This window comes from Mus caroli, chromosome 17, assembly GCF_900094665.2.
Source record: "Mus caroli chromosome 17, CAROLI_EIJ_v1.1, whole genome shotgun sequence".
Taxonomy (NCBI): Eukaryota; Metazoa; Chordata; class Mammalia; order Rodentia; family Muridae; genus Mus; species Mus caroli.
In genome coordinates this window covers 61,721,353-61,734,947 of record NC_034586.1, presented here as the reverse complement: position 1 = coordinate 61,734,947, position 13,595 = coordinate 61,721,353, and the positions used below count along the sequence as shown (strand labels likewise).

Genomic DNA, 13,595 nt, shown 5'->3' with positions numbered 1-13,595 from the left:
GAACTACATGGGGGGGGGTAAAGGCTGAAGGATAGATATGTTTATAATAGCGGACTAGTGGCCTGAGGTCTATATGGTGGGTATAGTCACCTTATCTCAGTTGTCTTTCTGGTTTGTAAATTAAAAAAAAAATATATAAGGAATTTTATTTTGTGCATGTGGTTGCTTTGCCTTCATGTATGTCTGTGTGTATCTGGTACCCTTGGGGACCTGAGAGGGCATAGGTGTCTCTGGAACAGGAGTTACAGTTGCTTTTGAATTGCCATGAGTAGGTGCTGGGAATGGAACACCAGGTCTTGTGGAAGAGTAGCCATCTCTCCAAACCCAAGGATTTTTAATTTTTTTCTATGGTTTGTAGGAGGGACTATAAAACATTTTATGTGAGTTGAAATATATAAAGTAATGTGGGTAAATATAACTGATACAATTTGGTTATATAGTCTGATATAACTCTTGCTTTGGATCTGTTAACTTGTTTGCTCTATTCAGAAGTACTGTATATTTCTTAATAAGAAAGCTGAAATAAAAATGCTTTTGAATGTTAATTAGGTGTTGACACATCCTTTTAAAGTGAATCTGAGTCATAATTGCCAAGAGTAAAAAGTGTAGTGTTCATACTTTTATATATTAGTTTCCCTTTTGTGTTGGCTCCAAAGATGTTAATGGCCTTCATTGCTTCTTGTATTTAACAACAAAAAATAATACGTTTATCTGGGTTGACATTGCTGTGAAATCATCGTGGGATGTTATCTCAATAAGAATAGTTGTTGCTATTATTGCTACTACTACTTTTGGTTTTTGAGACAGGGTTTCTCTGTGTAACCCTGGGTGTCTTGGAACTTAGTCTGTAGACCAGGCTGGCCTCAAATTCAGAACTGCATTGCTTCTGTCTCCTGCCAGGCTTAGTTACTACATTATTAATCTTAGATTGGTTTACTAGTAGGCCTTTCAGGTTGGTTCTTCTTAGCACTTTATCCCAAGTAATCATTAATGACTGAAATTTAGTTTTTAACATTTTTTATTATATATGTTAGTTATTCATAATATTTTTCATTGTTATATTTTCATATATGTATATAGTCTATTTTGATCATGTTCATCTCCCAATGCCCTTCTTTTTCCTTCTGCCCACTCATGAATTCCTTTTTCTGACTGGCCCTACTGCTACTTAGAATCTTTTTTGGTTAAGGCTGTCACAGGCGAATTGTTCAGTTTTGTTTACATGGCTTTGTTGACCACACTAGTGACAGTGAAGAGAAATACTTCTCTCCATCAGCAGTAAGCAAGTATGGGTCTTCATGATGGGGCGGGGCGGGGGCTCCATGAGCTCCGTCCGCATCCTCCTGTGTAGACAGTTGCAGCTGCTATAGTTGAAGAGTGCCACATTTGTGCCATGCTGGGAAATCAGAGCTGCACATGTGCTCCCCTTCTTCAAGCATTTACAGTTTTTTCAGTTTCCGTACGTTTTTCCTGGAGCTGTGGAGGGGGTGCTGTCTGTGTCTTGTTTATGGTTTGACACCTGACAGTCATATTATCAGTATGTTGACTAGTTGTTAGGAGTGTCTGTAGTCACCACTGACTTAAGAATTTCCTTAAAAAATATATTAAGTGTATGTATATTTTGCCTTCATGTTTGTCTGTGTACTACGTGTGTAGTTGAGTACCAGAGTCCAGAAGAGGGGATTCAATCCCCTGGAACTGGATTTATAGGTAGTTGTGAGCTACCATGGGATGCTGGGGCTCTAACCTGGATCTATTGGAAGAACAGCCAGTGTTCTTAACCTCTGAGCCATCTCTCTACCCCATTTCCAACTTTGTTAATGTAATGTGGCCAGGAGTTTTTCTAGGCTCAGACTTAAATCATTTCTTAAATACTGGAAGTGTGGCATTGGCTGCTTATGTCTATTATCCCAGTACTTTGGAAGCAGGAGGATTGCCATGAGTTCCAGGTCAGCTTGTGCTACAGAGTAGCTAGGCCTTTTCTTATGAAAGCAAATAAGTCTTTGGGCTCTTCTGGTCAGAGAAGGCATTTCAGGATGATGGTGTGGGCAGTAGGTTGACAGTGACTTTTAATTAAGTCTGTAATAGATTGTTTTGTAGACCTCCTGAAGTATGTTTTGACATCAGTAAGACAATGTTTGTAATTCTCATGGTCTTTAGCCTTGCTGCTAAATTTTTGTTTTGTTTTGTCATTGTTTGGAAGACAGGGTCTGTCTCTGTCCGAGGATGGTCAACTCACTGTATGCATAGGCTGTCCTCAAACTTGTGGCAGTCCTCCTGTCTTAGCATTGTGAGTACTTGTACTTCTGGAGTTAGCCCTTAGGATAGTTGGTGGACATTTTTAAATGTCTTGACTTTCCATTTCAAGATTCACATGATGAGACATTGTGTGGATGTAGTTTTGTGCATAGGGGGCAAGTTTAGCATTCGACGCCACCCTGGGTTAGATGGCAGCCACCCCCTAAGCTTGTGAGATGGAGGCACACTGGCCTGTAATCCCAGCTACTCCAGAGGTGGGAACTGGAACAGTTACTTTGGAATGTTCTGAAAATTCACTATTCTCTCTTTAAGCTCATTTTTTTGCTGCTACGCACCTTTAGATTCTAGAAGAAATCTATGCAGAATTTCACCCTTTTTTTTTTTTTTTTCCTAATTTTACCTTCAATTCTCCATTGTGAACTGACTGCCAGAATCAGTCTCATTAATAACTATCACCTTGAATAGTTACTGGGTTTTTATACCACAGTTACTTGAGAGCTTTGAGCTTTTTGCTATATTTAACTTAGAAAACTTAATGGAAAGCATTTCACAGTGGCTCTTGCAGCTCTTTGTACTTTTGTTTTTCACCGTGGTAGAGACAAGCCTAGGTGAGCGGATTTACTGTCAGGTTAACTATCCAGCCACGCCCTTACTCAGTCCCTGAGAGAGAGAATCAGGCATTGCATTTAAATGTGCTGCTGTTACCCTACACTTGCTGAAGGCTCTTGATCTTTTTCGGTATGTTATTTGTTGTTTTGTGTTCATGGCTTCTGGAAGCAGGGGAAACATGGTATTTGGTGATTTCTTAGAATTTTAGGAAGACTCTATAAATTAAAATAATTGAGGTTTTGGGATCATGTCACAAGGTAACAAGCAGTCTGCTTAAAAAGGTGTTTTGAGTTCATGTTTTTTTTTTTCTTTATGAAGTCATTTTTAAAAACAGTTCTGTTGTATTTGAGCTACCATTAGAGAACTACCATGGATATTTTTGTAAAATAGCTCTAAAATATATGAATTATAATCAGGGTGAACAAGGAAGTCCGGGAGGTTTAAACTTAGATATAAAGTTAATTTTTTCTAGACAGCAAAATAATCACATGTGTTGTCTCTCTGAGTGCCAGATATGGCAGGTGTTTGCCTGGGTACAACAAGAGTTGTCTACTGGGAGCGCTGATCTCTGGAGAGCCTTTCAGTTACTTAAGCATAAAATGTTGACTCTTGCTGAGCATGATGGCGCACGCCTTTAATCCCAGCACCCGGGAGGCAGAGGCAGGCGGATGCCAGCCTGGTCTACAAACTGAGTTCCAGGACAGCCAGGGTTATACAGAGAAACCCTGTTGACTGTTTCAAAAAGTAAAGTTCTGTAAGATTTAGTTATTGTTGGCTTTAGAATACGAAACACTCAGTGTCCAGTTACTGGTGGTTTTTATTTTATTTTGTTTTTCTGAGGAAGGGCTTCTTATGTAAAGTGGCCTTGAACTCACTGAAATCCTTCTGCCTTTCTAGTGTTGGCATTTTAAAGGTGTGTGCTGGAATTAAGTGTTTCTTAAGGATGGAATGAAGCTTTTTGTTAACCTACTCAGTATGAATTTGGTATAAACTGCTTGACATTTTCCAGATTAACATAACACCTGATAGTAATATATTTTCTGCAAAAACTAGTTTGCTTTAGTGACGACAGTGGAGCTGATTGGAGCAGGGGCTCAAGAACCCTCTTATAAAGGCATTTTATTTTTATATTTCAAAATACATGGTATTTTTGTTGAAACAATAGGGGATGTCTGTTGAATTTATTATTTTGTGCCCAACTTTTTGAATTATTAATTTCTAACTATTATGAGAATTTGAAAGGTAAGTAGGGAACTGTGGAATTATGGTAGGCTAGCCAGAATATTTTATGAATCTTTTTTGAGTTTTTTAGTGACTTGGTGTGTTTTGGGGTTAACAGGGTCCTGGGTATAAAAGAGGCTTACATGTATCATTACCATTTTTAATCCTAATGTGAAAATGTTCGTGTTAAGTGTTATCAAAGGTAAGAGAATATGAAATTGAATATTTTTCAGGAAATGACACGTATTAGTGTTTTTTAAGCCAGAGAAATAGGTATTCTTTAGGGCATTATGAATTTTGCATACATTTAATTAATACATTAATACATGCCTACTTTTGTGTAGAAATATTGGTGAGAAGCTAGTTCAGAAATGGATTGTTTGCTTTAGTGTTCTGATTCTGATGCACTACTACTTATGCTTATAGAATACATTATCAGTATTTCACAGGCTTAAGCTATTTCTTGTAGTCATTCCCGATATACAGGAGAAATCAGCTTGATATGAATCTGAGAATATTTTTCCCATGCTACCTCAGGGTAAAACTCCACCAGGGATTGCTTCAACTGTCACTTCATTGAGCAGCGTCAGCAGTGCAGTTGCAACACCTGCCAGTTATCACTTGAAGAATGATCCCAGGGAACTAAAAGAGGTGAAGCAGGTTTGTCATAGGAGCTAACAGCAGTAGGAGTCTACTAGTGTTAGTAAGTTAATGTAGATACCTACACAGATAAGTAATACTGAGTACTTAACAGTTAGAGTTCAGTGTTTATGAGACAGGGTCTCACGCAGTCCAGATTGACCTCAGCTCAGAATATAGCCAAGGATGACCTTGAATCCTTACCTTCCTGCCTGCCCTTGCGAATGCTGAGATCGTTCTCTGCTGGGGATAGGCCCAGGGCTTCTGTATTTAAGCCCTCTGCTGAGCTTCTCCAGCCATAGGAATAAAGTGTTAAACTGACTGTATTTAAAATTACAAGTAGAACTGAAAAGTCTGCACACAATTCTGTTCTAAAATAGTAACCAGCAGAATCCCAGTGTTGGGCTAGACATGAGTGTGAACAGAATTAAGTTGATGTTGTTTTTCCTGTGAATGAGATTTAGAGAAAAATGCTGAAAATTGAATCTTGTGTGAGTTAGCTTCGCAAATACATAGTAAGTAATAAAGATAGCAAGCACTGCTTATCCACAAGCATCCGTGCTTATAGGAAAGAAAAATAAAATTTATTTTGATGTTATTAAATATTATAACTGTCATTGTTAACTTGTAATGCCCTGGGGTTAAAAAAAAGGTGACTAAAAATGAGGTCATAATTTAACTGAGTATGTCTATACTTGGATACTAATAAGGCTAGGGTAACTGAGTTTGCTGGTGGAATGGGTTTTCTATAATTCTTTTTAGAATTTATTACTTACTGGAAAGTTCCAAAATGCTATAATTAGTAGTTAAGTGTTAAAGGTTTTTATAGTTAGACTTGGCTTAGAAGAGGGTATGCGTACTAACAAAGCTTTAAAATTTTTAAATTTTATTTTATGTGTGTGGGTGTTTCGCTTATATTTGTGTATGCACACCACATGTGCCTTGTACTAGTGGAGGTCAGAAGAGGGCGTTAGATCCTCTGGAATCTGAGTTAACAGATGGTTGTGAGCTGCCATGCAGGTGCTGGGAATCCTACTGGTGATGAGAGTGTCCTTTACTTCCCCTATTGGAGCTTCATGACGGGTCTTGTAGAAGAACATCCCGTGTTCTTCACCACTGTGCTATCTCTAGCTCCCTAATACGGCCTTAAAATACCTAGCATTAGGGAGGCAAGCAGAGCTCTGAGTTCAGGGCTAGCTTGGCCGGTGTAGCTAGTTTCAGGCTAGCTGGGTTACATAGTGAGAGCCTATCTCAAAAAAACAAGAAAACAAAACAAAAACAAGCAAGCAAACAAATCTTTTTTTAACTCTAAATGTCTAACTCTTGCTTGGCTTTATAATTTGGAATTACTTACTTTGATGACCATGGGCCTAGAGAAATCGTTTTGCTGTTAAGGTAGAAAGTAGAAAAAATTATGGAGCCTTGCTTTTTGAATATTTCAATTCAAAGATTAAAACTTTAATTCTGATAGCATAGACATGGTTTTTGCCTTTAGCTGCACACTGCCTTAATGTGTTGACCCCCCTTACTCACAGCAGTGGTAAGCATGGCCATTAGCTCCTGTCTTAGAGCTTCACTGAAAATAGTTACTCTGCTGTATGTATATAGGCTTCACTCTTCCTTTTGGTGTCTTAGTCCCTAACTCCTTTGCCCCTACAAAGTTCCTGAATGTGAAGTCCTATGGGACTACTGCACATAGACAGAAGAGTATAGGATAGTGGAAAGTGTATACCATACTGCTGTGGCTTATTGTAACTTGAGATGTTAAAGCATGATGTTACTCTTGTTGGTAAGAGTCACGGCATATTGAATCCGTTTATTTGGTTGATCCGTGGTCCTAAAAACAGTCTCTTTTTTCTGGATCAATCTGAAGTAACTTTAAAAAGAGCAAGCTGGCTTCCTGCAGGCAGACTCACTAGTGGAGGTTCCATCAGAAGTAGTCACATAGTCACCTGTTTAGTGTTCCCACAGAAGACAGACTCAGCCTTCTCTCTTGATCTTCAGCTAAGCCAGGTTGGTTGTTTATACATTAGAGATCTTTAAGTTAGTTTTTTCACCTGCTATGTATTGTGAATGAGATACAAATTCCAAATAGTAGCTGCCCATCAGACTTCTAATAAAAGTAAAATGTTGAGTGATTTTGATAGCCCTAGAGTGGAATATTTAATGAAATATTGTGCCACTTTAAATGTTGAAAGATAGATAAAGCAGAGTGCACACCTGGGTAGTTACATGAATGCTGGCTTTTTTATTTTAGAGTCCTGGGTGATTGAACCAAGGTCCTTGCACATGGTATAGAATGCATATGAAAATATCCAGGAGGATAATATGAATAGGAATTTGTTTGGTTAATGTTTTTTTGGGGGGGGTCTTTGTAGTCCTGGTTGTACTGGAATAGTCCTGGTTGTAATATATAGAACAGGCTGGCCTTGAATTCACAGAGATACTCCTGGCACATCTAGCATATGTTTTTTAAGAATTTATTTGTTTTATTTTAAAATCATTAACATTATTAGCTTCATATAATTTTGGAGTCAACATGGGGCTAACACTGATTTTTCTCTCAGTTTTTTTGCTCCTGTACTGGAGGTTGAGCCTAGGACCTTCTGCACGGGAGACAGATTAATTAGTACTTTCTGCTTAGTACTTTCTTCATTCTTAGGCAAAGTGTGAGGACTTTATTTGCCTGTTAAGTTTTCTCTCTTTACAGACAGAGGTGACATGTTCTTAATTGTGCAGGATAGGATTTAAAAAATCAGTTTGAAGTGAATTTAATTATTGTCAAGAGAAAACTCAGAAAATATTGTTAGCAAAATATGAAGTAAAGGTTTTTCTTTTAGAGATAGGTTTAGTTTGGACATTGGGGAGAGTTGATAAAGAACAAGTGTGTCAGCAGGAGAAACTCCGAATAAATTGAAGTAAGCAGCTCTGTAACTTTGAAGTATGCACCCTTCTCAGGTGTGAAACTTGCAAGTGGTTAAATGGGCTAGCAGGCCACGTGTATTAGAATACCTTGTTGCTTTGATAAAGTACTGGCCCAGGCAGCTTCAGGAGAACTTGATGATGGCTCACAGTTGGAGGGTACAGTCCAACCTGGTAGTGGTAGCATGGGCAGCTGTTTGGCAGGCTGCTCCTGCAGGCGGGAAGCAGTGATGAGTGCTGGTGTTCACCTTCTTGTGGCTTGCCCCACTTTCCTTAATACAGATGTGCCCAGAGGTTTGTTTACAGCCCTGGGTGATTCTAGATCTGTGGTTGACAGTGTTAACCATTGAAGCCCAACTGGCTGCCAGATTTGGGATGTCATAAAATTTACTTTGGGATGTCAAATATCTTGATTAGTGGTTATTACCTGGATTAAAGCTTGCCTTTTTAAATTTTGTGGTTAATAGCAAACCCAAGGTCTCCTGCTTGTTATCAAATGTTATATTGACTTAACCTCTCAAGCCTTCTAAAAATTTTTAACAGTTAAAAATCTAGATTGAAAAGGATGAGTTTATATTGATATTGTTACTGTATTTGGTGGCATAATGTTGGATTTTAAGGATACTGAAACAGTTTAGATCACAGGCTTAGAAAACAATGTTGGTGTTGCCACAGGTGTCCAAGTGCTTGTGGTGTTGGTAAGACCTTACAGTTTTGAAAGTTGTCTTAACCTGCCACTTAGATAGAATACCACAATGAATCACACTAATTAATTGAACAGTCTTACAGTTCAAATGATCCTCTGTGTTAAAGACCACAGATTGTATTACTTGTTTATTGTTTCCCTTTCAATGTTTGCATCTTTTAGTTGCTTTATTTCGTTAATAGACATTAGATTGTTTTTGACTGTATATCCTTAGGTAGTTAACCTTACTGGAGTGATTATGAGATAGATTGTCCTGTACTTTGCAATTCCTAAGACCTCATTTGACTGCAGTCAGACCATTAGAAATGACCCAGAGCTTCTCATTCAGCACATTTCCCTCACTGACTGCTTGTGGCCAAATAATAAATAATAAATAATAATAAATAATAAAGAGAAGCAGCGAACTTCCTTCCACTTGGAGTTGTGGAGTAAAGAATGTAGCTATAAGTTATGGTATCTTTTAAGTGGTATGTTAAGGTAAGTTCCAAGGGTGTGGGAGTAGAAGAAATAGGCTGCTCATTTTGATTAACTGCTGGTATTTATTGACATGCTCCAGTGAAGACTGTCTACAGATGATCATATTTGCTACTTAATAAATCTTATAATTAGTTGAAACTTGTCATATTTTCATGACATTTTTAGAAGAGAAATATATAGAACTTAGATTTTTATTAGTTAAAAACCCATAAATTTTTTGTTAAAGATTCCCAATATCTTTGAAACACAGAATGATATGGAACCTAGCAAAGCTGTTCCACTGAATGCATCCAAACAAGACGGACCCCTGCCAAAACCACATAGTGTTTCACTCAATGATACGGAAACAAGGAAACTGATGGAAGAGTGCAAGCGGCTCCAGGGAGAAATGATGAAGCTCTCAGAAGAAAACCGACACCTGAGAGTAAGTTTTTTGGGTTGAAAATGAGGTAATTGGAATGAAGGTATAAAGAATATGTTAGTATCTTTTAGCAATCTCTATGTTTATATTTAATCTTGTTGCCAGTTATTTTTTATTTATCTCGTTTGATTATTCTTATTACTTAGAGCTAATTAGTGTAGGATTAAAGAAACGATGTTCCTGAAAGCCTAGTAATGGAAATAAAATGGTCAGGTATATTTTAGTTGGTGTTAAGGGTTTTTTTGGTTTTTGTTTTTTTTCTGAGGAGCTGGAGAGATGGCTCAGTGGTTAAGAGTACTTACTGCTCTTCTAGAGGTCCTGAGTTCAATTCCCAGCAACCACATGGTGGTTCATGCGCATCTATAGTGGAATCCTATGCTCTCTTCTGGTGTGTCTGAAGACAGCAACAGTGTACTTAAATACATAAAATAAATCTTTTACAAAAAGATTTTTTTTGACACTTGATAGGATTATTTTCCATTGGAAAGTAAAGATATCCCAAGTTGAAAATGCACCCAATACATAGACTTTTGAATGTCCTATCCTAGCTATCACATTAGCACTGCTAATTAGCAGCAGAGTGCTAGGCATCTTCTGAGAGGGTCACAGCACATGTCACTACCCTGGGGAAGATGAAGATTCACTGCACATTCCTAATGCCAAAAACAGTAAATTAAACACTAGTGAGGCTGGCGATGCTGTGTAAGTGGTTGAGGAATGGTGTGAGGATAAAATAGTTTATTTTGAGGTAGTACAGATTCTCTAGTTTCTTAGGTTTTATAAACAGCATCTGATAAAAGCCAGCCATATAGTTAAGAGGTATCTATAATTTCCCCAGGACAATGTGACACATACTGTCATGACAATCACCTGCTTTGAGAGACTATTGCTTTACTAGAAGAAGCCAGGGCAAAGTCACATCTAAACTCAATCACAGGACTATCAGAAATGTGAACTCGGTGTAAGTAGGGAGCAGTTCATTCATTCTTTTACATGGAGCAGATAAGGTACTTAAACAAAAAGAAGCGATTGCCAGCAGGAGCCTCAGAGACGGACGGGTTCCTGTACGTACAGTCTATGCTCCATGGTGACCCTTTTATATATGTCCCTTGTGTTTGTTTTGCACATATTAAAGACTATGAAAATTATACTTCACCCTAAAATACACTGCCTTTCTGTAAATCTTGCAATATATTATCTATCTCAAAATAAATCCTTGTGTGTCTCCCATGTGAGTTTTCAAGTTTTACTGAGTCAGTAAACATGCAGTATAGGTGTGCTATTGATAGTTTCTGGCTGATGGCTGCAGCCAATCCACAATGCTGTAGGGCTCATTGGAAGTAAGCGTACATGTTTTATAGGCACACATTCCTCATTTTCAGTTGTTACTGAGCAGTAATATACATCACATATGAATGCACTAATTTTGATTGTTTTAGCAGACTTATAGAATTATTCAGCTTTATCACTTTAGTACAGTTTTAGAATTTTTCCTAATTCCACAGGTTCCCAAGGTAGATGGGAATTTATTTTTGTTCCTCTTCAAAGCCATACACATGTACTGAATTCCTTTATGAACTTTTAGCTCTGCTACTCACCTGTGTGTGCTGTTTAAAAATCTTTGTTTTGTGTCTTTTCCCTAGGATGAAGGCCTAAGGCTCAGAAAGGTAGCACATTCGGATAAACCTGGATCCACCTCAGCCGTGTCCTTCAGAGATAACGTCACCAGTCCTCTTCCTTCTCTTCTGGTTGTAATTGCAGCCATTTTCATTGGATTCTTTCTAGGGAAATTCATCTTGTAGAGTGAAGCATGCAGAGTGCTGTTTCTTTTTTTTTCTCTCGACCAGAAAAAGATTTGTTTACCTACCATTTCATTGGTAGTATGGCCCGCCCGCCCGCGGTGACCATGGCCCGCCCGCGGTGACCATTTTTTTTTTTGTGTGTGTACAGCGTCATATAGGCTTTGCCTTTAATGATCTCTTACGGTTAGAAAACACAATAAAAACAAACTGTTCGGCTACTGGACAAATTGTATATTATCAGATCATCACTAGCAGATGTCAGTTGCACATTCAGTCCTTTATGAAATTCATAAATAAAGAATTGTTCTTTCTTTGTGGTTTTAATAAGAGTTCAAGAATTGTTCAGTCTTGTAAATGTTATTTTAATAATCCCTTTAAATTTTATCTGTTGCTGTTACCTCTTGAAATATGATTTATTTAGATTGCTAATCCCACTCATTCAGGAAATGCCAAGAGGTTTTCTGTGGGGGAAATGGTGCCTCTTACTGTGTAAATTTTCTCCTTTACCTTTGCTAATATCATGGCAGAATTTTTCTTATCCCTTGTGAGGCAGTTTGTTGACTGAGTTTTTCATCCTTACAATCCTGTCCCATGGTATTTAACATAAAAAAAAATAAAACTGTTAACAGATTCTTGCTCGATAGCTTGTTTGTGTCTGTCGTGTCATCTGTGCTGGGTTGGGAGTAGGTCAGAGTGGGTGAGCCGGCACGCTTACTCTGCAGTGAACTTTATCGGACTTCATTGATTTGTTTGCTTGTTTGCTTTGGTTTTTCAAGATAGGGTTTCTCTGTTTAGCCCTGGCTGTCCTGGAACTCACTCTGTTGACCAGGCTGGCCCTGAACTCAGAGATCCGCCTGCCTCTGCCTTCTGAGTACTAGGATCAAAGGTGTGCGCCACTACCACCCACCCAGTGGGCTTTTTAATGTGTACTGTTCTCTTGTACGAAACCCTTTCCAGTCCTTGATTATTTGTAATTTAAAGTCCTGAGACTGGTTTAAGAAATGACAAGATTTCAAGCCGACACAGGTGTTTTGGAACATCTTAATTGAATTTCTGAAATGTAAAGGTGCTGTGAGATCCTCATGAGTGTTGTGTATGCCAGCTGCCTGGATTGTCTTCAGGTGGCTCCAGGTTTGTTTTTGTTTTTAATCTGTCTTTTCAAGGAAGGCTTAACTCCCCTGTATTCTAAATACTCAGTGTCCTGCTTTTTAATGTATTTAACAGCTGAAAATAATTGGTTTTTTTCTGTTTTAGAAATTAGTATTACTTTGCAAACCTTGGGTATTTACTTTTTGAGAAACAAACTAATGTTAGGTGTGTGAAAATAACAATACAAACACCCGTTACAAATGTACTGATGCTTCCCTGTAGCCTTAGGCCTTAATTTATATCACTTGTACTGAGATTGGAGGTGAATTTTGTGTCGTTAAGCCTGGGTGTTGGTTTTGTAAGAATCGGACTCTGTTGGCGAAGAGACTGGGCGGTAGGGCTTGATGTGCAGGGAGAGCGTCACAGGCCTGCACGGGTGTGCTGTCAGATATTTGGGTTATTATATGTAATATATTGTTATTCCCTACCACCCAAACGAGAAGTGGCGCTTAGTTATTGCTAGCTTGCTCCTGCAGGCAGTTGTGTGCATTATTGGTTGTGTGCATTATTTCCGCTACAGTTCCCTCCCTCCCCAAAGCTGAAAGTGCGTGAGAAAAAGCTTACATTTTAATCCCCCAAGTATGGAATCCGCAGCTCCTTTCTTGGTCTAAAGTTCTTTAGCAAATCACTCAATGGTGATAAGTTCAAGTTTGATATTTCTTACATTTTTTTTAATTTATTTCTAAGAAATTTTCAAAAAGAAAAATCCCACTTTATAGAAATGTCCCCCACAGTTCTGTTTCTCAGCCACTTTGTTTTGTAGGGGAGGATTCAGGCCTTACACAGGCTGAGGAAAACTTGATGAGTGGCTCACAGGCTGGCAGAGACAGTTAGAGCTTCCTGATTGTAGCTGTAAAAATTAAGGCATTTGATTTGGTAAACAGCTGAAATAAGAACCCAGTTCCTCTAAAGACTTCATTCAGTCCGTGGGCCACACCTGCTGTCCGTCTTCTCTGATATGCACGCATTCGTGTTCAGGCTGCAGTGTCCACCGTGCGGGCTGTAAATTGCAGGCATTTTACAAAGTACAGTATGTAGTGTTTTGAAAATACATACACATGGGCCTCTCTTGACTGCTTTTCTTAGGAGACTTCATGTTTTGTTCTTTTTAATTACTTTGAGAAACGTGATCAGATTATTTTCTTACCAAGTTCTTGGAAAGAGGTCAGTTCTGTTGACAGATAATATAGTCTTCATCCTTACATGTTAAGAGTTTTGCTTTGTGTGTGTTAGCAAGAAGGAAAAGACTATAGTTAACACTGAAGTCAGTCTGCAAGGCCTCACACTGAAGTCAGTCTAGCAAGGCCTCACACTGAAGTCAGTCTAGCAAGGCCTCACACTGAAGTCAGTCTAGCAAGGCCTCACACTGAAGTCAGTCTGCAAGGCCTCA

At 38.5% G+C, this 13,595-nt stretch overlaps 1 protein-coding gene across 3 annotated transcripts in view; it reads left to right on the top strand.

The window, feature by feature from the left end:
* Nucleotides 1-11,699, top strand: part of Vapa (VAMP associated protein A) — a 32,963-nt gene extending 21,264 nt beyond the window's left edge. The window contains exons 5-7 of one of the 3 annotated variants that reach the window (XM_021186222.2): nt 4,627-4,749; nt 9,084-9,257; nt 10,898-11,699. In XM_021186222.2, coding sequence (XP_021041881.1) covers nt 4,627-4,749; nt 9,084-9,257; nt 10,898-11,056 — 456 coding nt within the window. In that variant the 3' untranslated portion in view covers nt 11,057-11,699. The remainder of the gene's footprint in view (nt 1-4,626; nt 4,750-9,083; nt 9,258-10,897) is intronic. The other 2 variants (XM_021186223.2, XM_021186224.2) reach the window with 2 other exon arrangements.
* Nucleotides 11,700-13,595: the final 1,896 nt, after the last annotated feature.